The 14,031-nt window shown below is 46.7% G+C and overlaps 1 protein-coding gene across 4 annotated transcripts in view; it reads right to left on the bottom strand.

Moving 5' to 3' along the window:
• Positions 1-14,031, bottom strand: part of LOC127508741 (NLR family CARD domain-containing protein 3-like) — an 89,879-nt gene that overhangs the window by 72,224 nt on the left and 3,624 nt on the right. For 3 of the 4 annotated variants that reach the window (XM_051887074.1, XM_051887072.1, XM_051887075.1), the window contains exon 2: positions 843-1,010. In XM_051887074.1, coding sequence (XP_051743034.1) covers positions 843-994 — 152 coding nt within the window. In that variant the 5' untranslated portion in view covers positions 995-1,010. The remainder of the gene's footprint in view (positions 1-842; positions 1,011-14,031) is intronic. The other variant, XM_051887073.1, reaches the window with a different exon arrangement.

Here is a 14,031-nt window from a genome sequence, read left to right as displayed (position 1 = left end):
AGGTCAGAGTTCATAGAAGAGACCCACAGAACCTTTAAGATTTGAAGACTGTTTGTGTGGAAGAATGGGCCAAAATCACACCTGAGCAATGCATGCAACTAGTTTCTCCATACAGGAGACGACTTGAAGCTCTCATCACCAACAAAGGCTTTTGTACGAAGTATTACATAAATTTCAGTAAGCGTGTTTAATACTTTTTCCCAGTGTCATTTAACATTATTACACATAACTTAATTTATGGACATCTATGGTTTGATTTCTTTGCATGTGTGGATTGCATGGGTTGGTACCAACATCTGGTGAAAATGTCAATAGCACCTTTAGAAATATATTTACTGAGAAAAATAGTGACGTGTTCAATACTTATTTTACCCGTTGTATATACACTTATTAATTTAGCAGACACTTTCCATCTAAAGCCATTTACAAATAAGCAGTACAAACAGTTCATCCAATAGAGACAGTAACATGAGAATCGCTAAAACACAAAGCTCCAAAAGTGTACAGAGGACATGCTTGAAAAGAGATGAATGTAAGAAATGGTGAAGTAAAGAAGAACTTTTTTTAAAATGTACATGCATTTCTACAAAGAGAAAGTGAGTGGATAGTTTAACAAAATTTAGTGCTCAAAGAAAATTCTTTAGACACGTCTGTAAGGGACTGTTTGGAAAAGTTGTAAAGATCATTCCACCAGTAAGAAACAGTGATAGTGAAAGTTCAGGAAAGAAATTTTGTGATTCTCTGTGATGGTAACACCACTCACTCACTGCATGCTTCAAGACTGCACTGTAAAAGACTTTCAATAAAAGCATCTGTTAATGCTAAAATGGCCAGTGTCTTACCTGGACTCAGAGGTCACTGGTCCATCACTGGATCCAGAGGGTAGTTTCCTCATGGATTGATCACTCTTCACAAACACACAGCTTGATCCAGGAGATGGAGAACTCATTTTAGAGGCAGTGTCCTCTTCTTCTCTCTTGACCTGGAAACTCATTTTAGTGTTCTCCTGACTCAAAAAAAAAAAAAAAAAGCACTTAGAGACTAATTGCAGACCTTTTGTGTGGAAACAATTAATTCTTTAATAGTTTTCTGTAGTTAATTCTGTAGTTAATAAAAATTTTCTGCACTGTAAAAAAAAAAAAAAAAAAAAAGTTAAATTGAGTGAATTAATTTTTTGGTAGTTATCTTTTTGCACTGACTCAGTTAAGTTGAATTTACGTAGAATAATAAGTAGGGTTGGGAATTGTAAGAAAATTTCCGGTTCCGATTCCGGTTCCATTGAAATAATTAAACAACTAATAAAAAAATAGTAGTAAGGGAAAAATGCACAATACACAACTCAAACAGTCCTTTTTGTGTTTATTATTCTTGTAAAATTAATTTAACAGACTACTAATCTCATATTCGCTAACACTTTACAATAGTGTTCATTAGTTAACATCAGTTAACTAGGCTTACATTAACATGAACTAATAATGAACTGCATTTCTACAGCATTTATTAATCTTTGTTAATGTTAATTTCAACATTTACTAATACATTCTTAAAATCAAGAGTTGTATTTAACATTAGTTAATGCACTGTGAAGTAACATTAACAAATTATGAAAGGCTTTATTTTTATTAACTAACATTAACAAATACATTAACAAATGTATTGCTCATGGTTAGTACATAAATGAACCTTATTATAAAGTGTTACCACAGATTAGATAAGATGCTTGAACACACATGTAAGATCCAGACAGGTGAGACAGAATATTTTTATAAGTTGGATTCATAAAGACTTTCTTAAAGAATGATTCAGTGATAGACACATTTTTAACAGTAATTTGTTGCCACCTAGTGGCGTAACAATGCAATCGATACAGTCGTTATTTGAAGTCAAGTTACTTTCAGAAGGTAATATATTTTGATCGGTAACATCAGCGTTTCTACCTGAATAATAAACTTTTGTATACTTCTGTTATAATTGGAATATTTGTCAGAAATAATGATACTGTGCGTTTGAAAAGATTGTTTGTGAAGCTGTTAATATCTACACATGACAACTCTCTTTAGATCAGCGGCAGCGCGAACGCAGATTTGAATGTCACGATTTTATTTTTATCAAAGGTTTAATATACACGGGCAAATCGTTGTCATTTAGGAATCATCTCATGTGGGTGATACAATCGAGAGCTTGATCTTTTAAAGATTAATTGTGCAGCTTTGTGCATCTCTCTCTCTCTCTGTTGATATCTGATGTATATGAGTAGCGTGAGGGTTTTCACTGCATTAATTGCTATTATATTCATGAGGTGTGACATCTCTATTAAAGGATATGCTCCCCGCACTTCGCCCACCCATCACACCAGAACTGTTTTCAGAACCGAAACTTAGAAATCTTGCACGGTTCTGGTTCTTTTCAAAAAACACTACCGGTTCCAGATGAGAACCGGTTCTCGGTTCCCAACCCTAATAATAAGTATATTAAACTTACCAAATTTAATGTTGTTTGAACTTATAAAGATTAGTTGGATTAACTTTATGAAAATAAGGTGAACTTACTTTAAGTTTTCAGTACAAACGTTCCCTGTAAAATAAGTTTTTGTTCACGCAACAACTTTTTGAGGTACTAATTTCCACTGACTTATTTAAGTTTTAATTACTTAGAATGTTAAGTATTTTCAACTTGACAAATTTTGTTATTTAAACTTACAGTTTGTGTTAATGTTCATGTAACCTAACTTGGCTTATTTTATTAATTCAACCAAATAATTAATTATTTTATTTAAATTGTTCTTTCATGTCAATTGTAAATAATTATTTTATTTCAAATGTTTCAGCCATGTTTCAGTCGAGTTCATGAGAACTCCATGGGAGCTTGAGTTCATGGGAACTCAAGCTGTGTCGAGACGCGGTGGGAACGCCTCTGCGTGATTGCATCGTAAACTGTCTAATAGCGTAACGGAATGTCATAGGTGGGTGACGTCACAGACCAGGAAACTATAAAGCATACCCAGAACAAAGAACGCTAGCTTCTGTGTCTTCAGCAAGCGCTCTGTGTATCTGTTCTGTCTTATTTATTGTTGTCTATGAAAATCACAATATACATAGGCATTATAAACATTATTGCGAGCAGTTTAGACCGTGTGCTTCTCCCTACCCTCGTTACATCACGTGGCTTGCATTCCTCGTGGTTCGAGTCCCGCTTCTGCCGAGGTAGAACGGCGGCTCAGATCATGGGGTTCGCAGATGGATCTGGCAGAGGGGTTAGGGACAGGCACCGCCCTTTCTCTGCCCTCACCTGCCAGGTCCAGTGCCTTTTCCCAGGTAGAAGCACGCTCTGCGGTTTCTTCACAAATCCAGTCCGAGGTTGTGACGATCGATCTCAAGGATGCATACTTCCATATATCAATCCATCCTCAATACAGGAAGTTCTTGAGGTTTGCTTTCAGGGGCGAAGCATACCAATATCGGGTTCTTCCGTTCGGCCTAGGTTTATCACCCCGCACCTTCACGAAATGCGTGGATGCAGCTCTGGCTCCTCTGAGACTCCAGGGCATTCACATACTAAATTACATCGACGATTGGTTGATTCTAGCTCGATCCGAGCACATGGCGGTTCGACATCGAGATGTCATTCTCACCCATATAAGAAGGTTGGGATTCAGGCTCAACGCCGGAAAGAGTGTGCTCGTTCCATCTCAGACGACCTCTTTTCTAGGCGTGGTTTGGGACTCGAAGAATATGTGGGCTCAGCTCTATCCTGCCCGTATTGCTTCAGTTCTCTCAGCTATGAATGCAATAAAACTAGGCCAGTCTATCACTGTAAAACAGTTTCAGAGACTGTTAGGTCTGATGGCTGCAGCATCCAACGAGATACCTTTTGGCATGCTGTACATGAGAAGTTTACAGTGGTGTCTCAGGACCAAAGGGGGGGTTTTCCCTCTGGGGAAATCCGTTTCGCATGATCAAGGTCACACGGCGATGCCTTCGTGTCTTAGTCATGTGGAAGAAACCTTGGTTCCTGTCCCAAGGGCCTGCGTTGGGAGTTCCTTGTCGTTGCGTAATGCTAACGACGGATGCTTCCCTCACGGGTTGGGAAGCGATCATGAGTGGTCGCTCAGCTCAGGGTCTATGGCAGGACCATCAACTTTCCTGGCACATAAATTGGCTGGAAATGATGGCTATGTTTCGAGCTCTCAAACACTTCTAAGACCTGAGGGGCCATCATGTGTTGGTCCGCACGGACAACACGTCGGTGGTCTCTTATATCAACCATCAGGGGGGTCTGAGGTCACGTCACTTATGCAAGCTGGCCCATCGGAACCTCCTGTGGGCCCAGGGGAAGCTGCTCTCTCTGAGGGAGCAGACGTCCTGTCGAGGCAGGGTCTGAGGCCCGGGGAATGGAGAATCCACCCCGAGGTGATGGAGCTCCTTTGGAAAAATTTCGGTCGTGCAGAAGTAGACCTCTTTGCATCTTGGGAGAGAACTCAATGTCAGTTATGGCTCTCCCTCACTCATTCAGCTCCTCCGGGGCTGGATGCTATGGGACAGACGTGGCCGAGGCAGCATCTGTACGCATTTCCCCCAATCGCTCTGCTCCCAGGAGTTCTGGAGAGGGATTGCTAATATTGCTAATAGCCCCATTCTGGCTGACCAGAATATGGTTCTCGGACCTGGTGTCCCTTTTAGATGGTCCCCCATGGAGATTACAGTCAGACGAGATCTCCTGTCTCAGGCAGGAGGAATGATATTGCACCCTCATCCGGAGTTGTGGAAGCTGTGGGCATGGCCCCTGAGGGGGCTCACCTCATAGATTCCGGTCTCTCCACCGAGGTGATAGAGACCATTCTCCAATCGAGAGCTCCTTCTACGAGGAAATTGTATGCCATTAAGTGGACACTATTTTGTTCCTGGTGTGAAGAATTTCATCTAGACCCAGTCTATTGCACTGTGGGTCATGTACTAGAGTTCTTGCAAGAACGTTTCTCCACAGGATTATCTCCTTCCACCATTATAGTGTATGCAGCAGCTATTTCGGCTGGGTCATCTGTAGGGAGAAACCCGCTGGTCATACGGTTTCTTTGTGGCACTCAGAGGCTTAGGCCTGTTCAGCGCTCTAGAACACCGGCTTGGGACTTAGCCATTGTCTTGGAGGGTCTTACCCTGACTCCTTTTGAACCATTGGAAGAGGTTCCAGAAAAGTTCCTCACTCTAAAAACCATCTTTCTTCTGGCCATTTCATCTCTTAAAAGAATTGGAGACTTGCAGGCCCTGCCGGTTGCTCCATCATGCCTGGAATTTGCTCCAGGCATGGTTAAAGCTATTCTTCACCCAAGACCAGGTTATGTGCCTAAGGTCCCTCTTAATACTGTAGGTCCTATTATGCTGCAGGCATTCTGTCCTCCACCTTTTTCTCAAATCTGCTCACTGGACGGCCCTCACCTTTAGCCGTTCAGGCTCATTCAACTAGGAGTATGGCTGCTTCTAAAGCTTTGATTTCGGGAGTATCCCTGCATGATGTCTGCAATGCAGCAGGGTGGTCTTCTCACACTTTTGTCAGGTTCTATAACCTGGATCTTGACTCCACTCCGGGGTTTCTGTTCTCTCAACCTGATACAGACAGGCATTTGGTATTATGGCTTAGTGGGTATGGTGTTCCCACCGCATCTCGACGCAGCTCAAGTTCACATGAAAGGGAACGTCTCAGGTTACGTATGTAACCTTGGTTCCCTGAATAGGGAACGAGACGCTGCGTCGCTCTGCCATACTCCCTGTATGCCTGTGAGCGTCTTGCTTCATCCAATCAGAAGCTAGCGTTCTTTGTTCTGGGTATACTTTATAGTTTCCTGGTCTGTGATGTCACCCGCCTATGACGTTCTGTCATGCTATTGGACAGTTTACACATGTGCTTCACGACGCAATCACACAGAGGCGTTCCCACCACGTCTCGACGCAGCATCTTGGCTTAGCTTGTTGATGCCAAGTTTGAGTGCGGAATCTTGGGAGATGTGGTCTTCACCTCACAGCCGGTGGAAAAAAATTGGGATAGGATTTGGGCAGAAATCATGTTCATGGATGCGATTATTAGCGTTACTGTAGTATGAAGCAGAGCAGGACTGAGTGTTTTGAGAGACTGTCAATTAGAGACGAACGCAACACATGCCTCGCGAGCAGCGGAACTTTTATTATGCCACAGTCGCTGGCGCCGTTTCTCAGGTCAAGTGTATGAGGTAACGCAGCTCTATTTATCATATTAGATACATCTGACTGTGTTGAAAATTATGTTATAACATTACTCTGTGCGTTTGCTCGGAGGCTGCTGTGAGACACACTGCAGTAAGATTTTAGAATATCATATTAAATGCTGGATGGCTTGTGTTGATAAATGGAATGCAATTTATTTTAAAATGTATTGTATGATGAAGAAAATTCTGTATTACTGTTACTAAAAATAAAGCTGCATCTCATTATGCTTTGTTAGCTAAAATAGTGTTTTTCTCTGAGGCATGGTAAAGCATGATACTCGGAGAAAAAAAAAAATCAAGAAAATTAAACCAAACATGTAATAATAATGAGCAATACTATATAACAATAATTAGTTTTCTGTCTATAAATGTATCAAAACACTTGTTGCCTTGTCTATTAAAACATGTAATATATTAAAGCGCCTTTGGTGTTTCCATGGTTTCTACAAAATAAAACCGGAAACCGAGGGTAACGCAGATATGACGCCATTGACAGGCGACTCCCGGACACGTCCCAGATCCTTGGTTAAAATAGCAATTTTCTCATGATTTACAAGTAGTTGGAAACATTTGGGATATTGTAAGTACTCAACTGAACAAAATATATAACACTGGCCAAGTGGTTTTTGGATATTTTGCTGCAAACAATTTACATATTGCAGCATTAAATTCATTTCTACTGCAAATAATAATTGATCTGATTTCAGCTACTGAAACAACTGCAATTTAAAATAAATTACTTGCTTTTACCACATATAAATGCTTGTTGTACAGTGATTTAAGAGCCTGTCCACACGGAGATGTGTTTAGCTGTATATATAAAATTTTTGTATCGTATTGGCATTTCATCCTGATAGATCCGGCGTTTTGGGAGCCTGACACCGCCAGTTTTTGAAACCAGGTCCCAGAGTGGATAAATCTGAAAACGACATTGCATGCTCCAAGTCTTCTCCGTTTTTAGCGTATCTCTGTGGCAGTATTACAGTGCCACATACTGGTCTGGCATGTTTACTACATCATTTTTAGTCGGTTTCAGTGGTTTCGTGTGTACGCAGATATTTCTTGAGACAACGGCATGTTTAGAGAATTCTCTTGCTTCGTGTATGTGGCCTAAATTACTGTTTAAATGACAATTGAAAAAAAAAATACATTTTAAAGCAAATACTGTAGTAGTAAGGTTGAAGCCCTACTGAACTTTGAAAATAAACAAATTTAGCTGTGAGAGAAAGAGCACTAATGCATTAACACTGACACAAACTGAGAATATCCATAACATCTTTTGTGCAACAATTTTAACGCAGACATTTAGAGACAATTTGAGATCAACACTCATCATACTAATAATGCACTGCAGCATGAAGCTTTTTGTTGATTGTCACCATTGCTGACATTTATATGCTGATTCTTGATGTCAGTGTGTGTCTGAAGGATGCTGTAGCTCAAAATTTACTGTCCAGCGTGTTTTCTTGTTTTTTTTAAATTCATCAAATGATCAGACTGTCATGACTGTCATGACTGAGACGCAAAACAATGCTGTGGACTTTGGAACTATTTTTTGATTGCGAAACAGGTGATTTGGTGTCTGAAATGTAAGTCAATTAATATAAACTGCTTGTTTATTAAACTGTACGTTGTATAAAATTATCACATTTGTAATCATGCTGATATTTTGAGAAAAATGGCACTCTTCGTGTAATACTGGTTAACTATATTAAATTATATACAAATAAAAGACATACAGGGGCATTTATGCCACTCGTCTTGAATTCTGGGGCATTCTAAATGCATTTTAATAGACTAAATCACGCAGTGAAATCGTGCACTCTAAATAGGCACGCCCACTAGACTAACATACTAGACCAGGTCACGTAGTGTATGCGTGCACTCAATGTGTGTTTTTGTTGTGTGGAAGTGCCTTACATTGTTGATTGTTCCCTGTCTTATGTACATTAAGCAATTAAAAAAAAAAAAAAAAAAGATGTTCACTTTACTTTCATAAAGTTATTCCAACTAAACTTTATTAGTTAAAATAGCTAAATTTGTCAAGTTGAAAACACTTAATATTTGGAGTAAATACAACTTAACTTAGTCAATGTAAAAAAGATAACTCAAAAAGTTAAGTTAAAGAAACTACGCTTTTTTTTACATTGTGATGAAGGAACTCCCAATAAATAGACATGAAATTGGCTGTGAAATGAATACACTCAACAGACATGTTCAGGTGCCCTGTGGAAGAGCATCTTTTCCTCAGAGTGTAAGAGGAGAATTAGGAAATGGTCCTCCAAAATATCATGAAACAGTTGGAAGATTCCAAAGAGCCTTTTACAATTACACTGTTAAAAAAACAAAAAAAACAAACAAAAAAAAACAGGAAGTTTCTAACTTAATTTTTTGTGTTATCTTTTTACAGAAAACACGCTTGTTGTGATAAAGAAAAACAGAAATCAGTTGCTTGCTATTGATATAAGCATCATAAAGTTGTTTGCTTCATTGATCATATCTAAAAACGTCTCGGTTACGTATGTAACCCTCGTTCCCTGAAGGAGGGAACGGAGACGTACGTCAGTAGTGACCGACGAATTGGGATATCGCTAGAGAGCCCTATCAGCTTCGAGTGAACTACAACAGGCCAATGAAGTTGGCGTGCGATATTTGCATAATGCGCACCGCCCCCGCCAGGTGGTATAAATAGGGGAGCAGATGCAATCGCACTCTGTTTTTCGCTGAGGAGACAACCTAGTCTGCACTACAGCGAGGATACAGCAACTGTGGCGACGGGACGTACGTCTCCGTTCCCTCCTTCAGGGAACGAGGGTTACATACGTAACCGAGACGTTCCCTTTCAGTCGGTCACGTTCGACGTACGTCAGTAGTGACCGACGAATTGGGATCCCAAATAAAGCGCCACAGTATGAACCCCTTCCAGTGCCCAGCGCAAGCTCTAGCCACCCGGCGCACCAGTGGGACGGGGAAGGGGGCGAGCTTACGCCGAGAGAGTCTATTGCTGTTCCGATATACCCACTAAGTAAACTAGACTACACTGGGGAAGCGAACCCGTAGGGGACGCTGCGGAGACCACTACCCACCTGTAGGGGAGGAATTTACGTGGAGAGTACACATATGGACTGGCCGTGGGCAGTACGCATATGGAGTCCCTGGGATGGCTCCACCTGGGTAGGGGGGAGACTCATCTGACAGGTGACAGCAGAGCTGGCTCTGCGAGAGAAAGACACGGGCTCGCCGTAGGGAGTTGACCGTGGACAAATACACACATGGGACCGCTCACGTGGAGGGGTCACGACATGTGGAACCCAGCCAAACGTCAACGTCGGTGACGGAGGTTTGGCCTGGCATCAGACACTCCGCAATGTCCGAGCCGAAGGGGGAGGCGGAGGAACTCGACAGGGTTCGCCAAGCGGGGAACTCGACTGGAGTAAAAAGGATGCACGTATCCGGCCCAGGGGGCGGGAGTGGCATTGCAAGCCGACACTAGAACGGGCTCTTCGCGTCTACCGGCTGGTGGAAGCGAGTACACGGGAAGATACCGGTTCTACACGAAGGCTATAGAATCTAGCGAACGTGTTAGGTGTCGCCCAGCCCGCAGCTCTACAGATATCTGTCAGCGAGGAGCCGTGCGCCAGCGCCCAGGAAGAGGCCACTCCTCTGGTGTAGTGGGCTCTCAACCTGAGCGGGCAAGGCACGCCCTGGGACTCATACGCCAGGGCGATGGCGTCCACTATCCAGTGGGCCATCCTCTGCTTGGAGACAGCCTTTCCCTTCTGCTGGCCTCCGTAACAGACAAAGAGCTGATCTGAGGTCCTAAAGCTTCGCGTTCTGTCCACGTACAGGCGCAGAGCGTGGACGGGACAGAGCAAAGCTAGGGCTGGGTCTGCCTCCTCCGAAGGCAGCGCTTGCAGGTTCACTACCTGATCTCGAAAGGGAGTGGTAGGAACCTTGGGCACATATCCAGGCCGGGGTCTCAGGATAACGTGAGAGTCACCGGGCCCGAATTCCAGGCACGATTCGTCAACCGAAAATGCGTGCAGGTCCCCTACCCTCTTGAGCGAGGCCAATGCAACCAGGAGGACGGTCTTTAGGGACAGTACTTTTAACTCGACTGATTGCAAAGGCTCGAAGGGACGACCCCGGAGAGATGTAAGAACCAGGGTCAGATCCCAAGAGGGTACAGAGGGGGGCCGGGGAGGATTAGTCTCCTCGCCCCCCTCAAGAACCTGACGATCAGATCGTGCTTCCCTAGCGATTTACCATCAACTGCATAGTGATGTGCGGCGACAGCGGCAACATACACCTTGAGGGTGGAGGGAGACAGCCTTCGCTCCAGGCCCTCTTGCAGAAAGGAAAGCACGGTTCTGACCGAACATGATCGGGGGTCCTCTCGCTCTGGTTGAGAGGAACACCATTCGACGAATAGGTTCCACTTCAGCGCATAGAGGTTCCTCGTAGAAGGAGCTCTAGCGGAAGTGATGGTGTCTGCGACCGCTTGCGGGAGATCACTCAGAACCTCCGCGTCCCGTCCAGGGACCTCACATGGAGTTTCCACAGGTGGGGACGCGGGTGCCAGAGGGTGCCCCGTCTCTGAGTCAGGAGGTCCTACCTCAGAGGAATGGGCCAGGGAGGTGCTGTCGCGAGGAGCGTGAGGTCCGAGAACCAGGTCCGACTGGGCCAGTATGGAGCCACTAACAAGACCTGCTCCTCGTCCTCCCTGACTTTGCACAGGAGCTGTGCGAGAAGGCTCACTGGGGGAAACGCATATTTGCGTAGGCCCCGGGGCCAGCTGATTGCCAGGGCATCCATGCAGAGCGTGCCACCGGTCAGGGAATAGAACTGGCAGTGGGCAGTCTCCAGGAGGCGAACAGATCTATCTGTGCCTCGCCAAAGCGCTGCCAGATCAGCTGGACCACCTGGGGATGGAGTCGCCATTCGCCCGGAAGCGGAGGCTGCCGTGAGAGCTCGTCGGCTGCACGGTTGAGCACGCCTGGGGCGTGAATGGCACGAAGCGACCTCAGATGCTTCTGACTCCATAGCAAGAGATGGCGGGCGAGTTGCGACATACGGCGGGAGCGTAGACCACCCTGATGGTTGATGTACGCAACGGCCGCAGTGTTGTCCGAGCGGACCAGTACGTGCTTGTCTGTCAACAGCTCCTGGAAGCGGCCCAGTGCAAGACGTACTGCTAGCAACTCGAGGCAATTGATATGCCAATGCAGTTGGGGCCCCGTCCACAGACCCGATGCTGCATGCCCGTTGTACGTGGCCCCCCACACCGTGGCAGAGGCATCTGTGTGGACCACAGCATGCCTGGACACTTGTTCGAGGGGAACTCCAGCCCGCAGGAACGAAGAGTCTGACCACTTGGTGAGGGTGCGACGGCAGTTCGGTGTCACGGGGACACGGAACGTACCGCGCTGCCACGCCCATCTCGGGACCCGGCCGCGGAGCCAGTGTTGAAGCGGCCTCATATGAAGCAATCCGAGCGGCATGACTGCGGCTGCGGATGCCATATGCCCCAGGAGCCTCTGAAAGAGTTTCAGTGGGGCCGCCGTCCTGCGCTTGAGCGTACTCAGGCAGGTCAACACTGACTGGACGCGCTCCTCAGAGAGGCGCGCGGTCCAGGCGACCGAATCCAGTTCCCTACTGAGATAAGAGATCCTCTGCCCGGGGGAGAGTTTGCTCTTGTCCCAGTTGACCCGAAGACCCAACCGACTGAGGTGAGCTAACACCATGTCCCTGTGTTCGCACAACTGCTCCCACGAGCTGGCCAGGATGAGCCAGTCGTCGAGGTAGTTGAGATGCGAACGCCCTGTTCCTTGAGCGGAACAATGGCCGCCTCCGCAACCTTCGTAAAGACGCGGGGCGACAGGGCCAGCCCGAAGGGTAGGACTTTGTACTGATATGCCCGACCCTCGAACGCAAACCGTAGGAGTCTGTGACGAGGCAGAATCGAGACATGAAAGTACGCGTCCTTCAGGTCGATCGCTGCAAACCAATCCTGGGGACGGATGCATTTGAAAATGCACTTCTGCATAAGCATCTTGAACGGCAGCCTGAGAAGGGACCGATTCAGGACACGCAGATCCAGGATTGGCCGTAGCCCACCGCCCTTCTTGGGTACAATGAAGTAGGGGCTGGAGAACCCTGACTTCAAATCGGCTGGAGGGACCGGCTCGACTGCATCCTTCGCCAGGAGGACAGCAATCTCCGCCCAGAGAACAGGTGCATTGTCCAGGGACACACGAGTGTAATGGACACCCCTGAACACCGGGGGACGCCGGGCGAACTGAATCGCATAGCCGAGTCTGATGGTACAAATGAGCCAGCGGGACGGGCTGGAAAGCGCTAGCCAGGCTTCCAGACACCGAACCAGCGGGACCAAATGGACCACAGATGTACCGGGCATGGGGCAGCGAGGTAGAGTGCTGGACCCGACTCGGACGGCATAGCGGCCTGTAGTGTGGTCAGACTCTGCAAGGTGGCAGTGTGAATGGGAGACGGCACATGGGAGGCGGCCTCAACCAACACACTGGGACCTGCTGGCGAAGTGAGAGGGGGCTGAGAGTGGCGAGGTGGGGCCTTGCGCACTGCCAGCCGCGCCCTCTTGGGACCTGGAGGGTCAGAAAACAGTTCTACTCCGTGGGCACCGCTGGTCTCTGGAGAGCCAGCGGCGGAACAAACCAAAATTCTCCACCCGGCCCTCCTCCGGGGAGGGAGGGATGCGGGCATCGTCTCCCGAAGAACTGTTTACCTCAGCTCCAGGTCACCAGTTTCTCCAGGACCGCTTCTCGCTAGCCAAGTGGCTTGGCTGCGGGCTGAGCGGGCTGGATTTTAGGCCAGCTTGTGAGATGAGAGCATCGAGAAAGCGTACTTAGACGATGACACACCTCTGCAAGGCTAGCCAGGGGTGTTTCCGGACCACCACGGTAGACATTGTCTGGCCAGGGGCCTGCGCTATGACTTGCATCATGCGTAGCTCAACCCCGACTCAGAACTACCCATATGCAATGAGTGCTTTGGCCTTCCACAGACTTGCCGGGGGCCAAGACCCATGCAGGGCAGAGGTGGTGTGCCCGTAGCACTGCCACCCCACCACAGAGGGTAGTGAGAGAGAAAAAACTTTTAATGCAGATATGACCCTTTTGGTGTTCCATATTTGGCACCAAAAAAGGCTTCCAAACTGCCAAGTTTTTCATGCACGTCCGGGCTAAGACAGGGGGCGTGGCAAGGCGAGTACGCGTCACACCACGCCCCCAGGGGCCCGGGAAAGCATGGTTGTTAACTCTGAATCTGATTCAGCATGAGCACATCACAACCGTGGGACGCTCAGCCTCATCTTCATGTCCAGAGCCCAACAACCCTCTCTCCAATGTAGCAGTCGACATCTGATCCTCTGCTGGAGCCCTGACTAAGATGCTAGGTCCCCCATGAGAAGGACCAGCAATCCACCCAGAAGCTACCAGCCATGTGAGAGAGTGAACGTGGTCGTCTAACTGAACGACACACGGCGCTGAGCGCCGACGTGGCCATGTTTTTACCAAACATAAACCACCCATGAACACAGTCACAGCATGTTTGCGATGCGCTAGAGGAGTGGGGGGCCCACGGAGATTGGCTCGGCAGGTAATGCCCCACTGTGATCCTCTGGTCACCCTGGCTTATTCACCAAAAGTAGTACTTTTCTGATTCAGAAAGAGAAACTAGATCGGGGAATAGGTGAGAGGACTCCACCTCGTTTGAGGCACTCGAGTCTCGACCACGCATCTAGAGCGCCGAACAACGCG

Source organism: Ctenopharyngodon idella, chromosome 3 (genome assembly GCF_019924925.1).
Source record: "Ctenopharyngodon idella isolate HZGC_01 chromosome 3, HZGC01, whole genome shotgun sequence".
Taxonomy (NCBI): Eukaryota; Metazoa; Chordata; class Actinopteri; order Cypriniformes; family Xenocyprididae; genus Ctenopharyngodon; species Ctenopharyngodon idella.
This window is presented reverse-complemented; position numbering and strand designations above follow the sequence as displayed.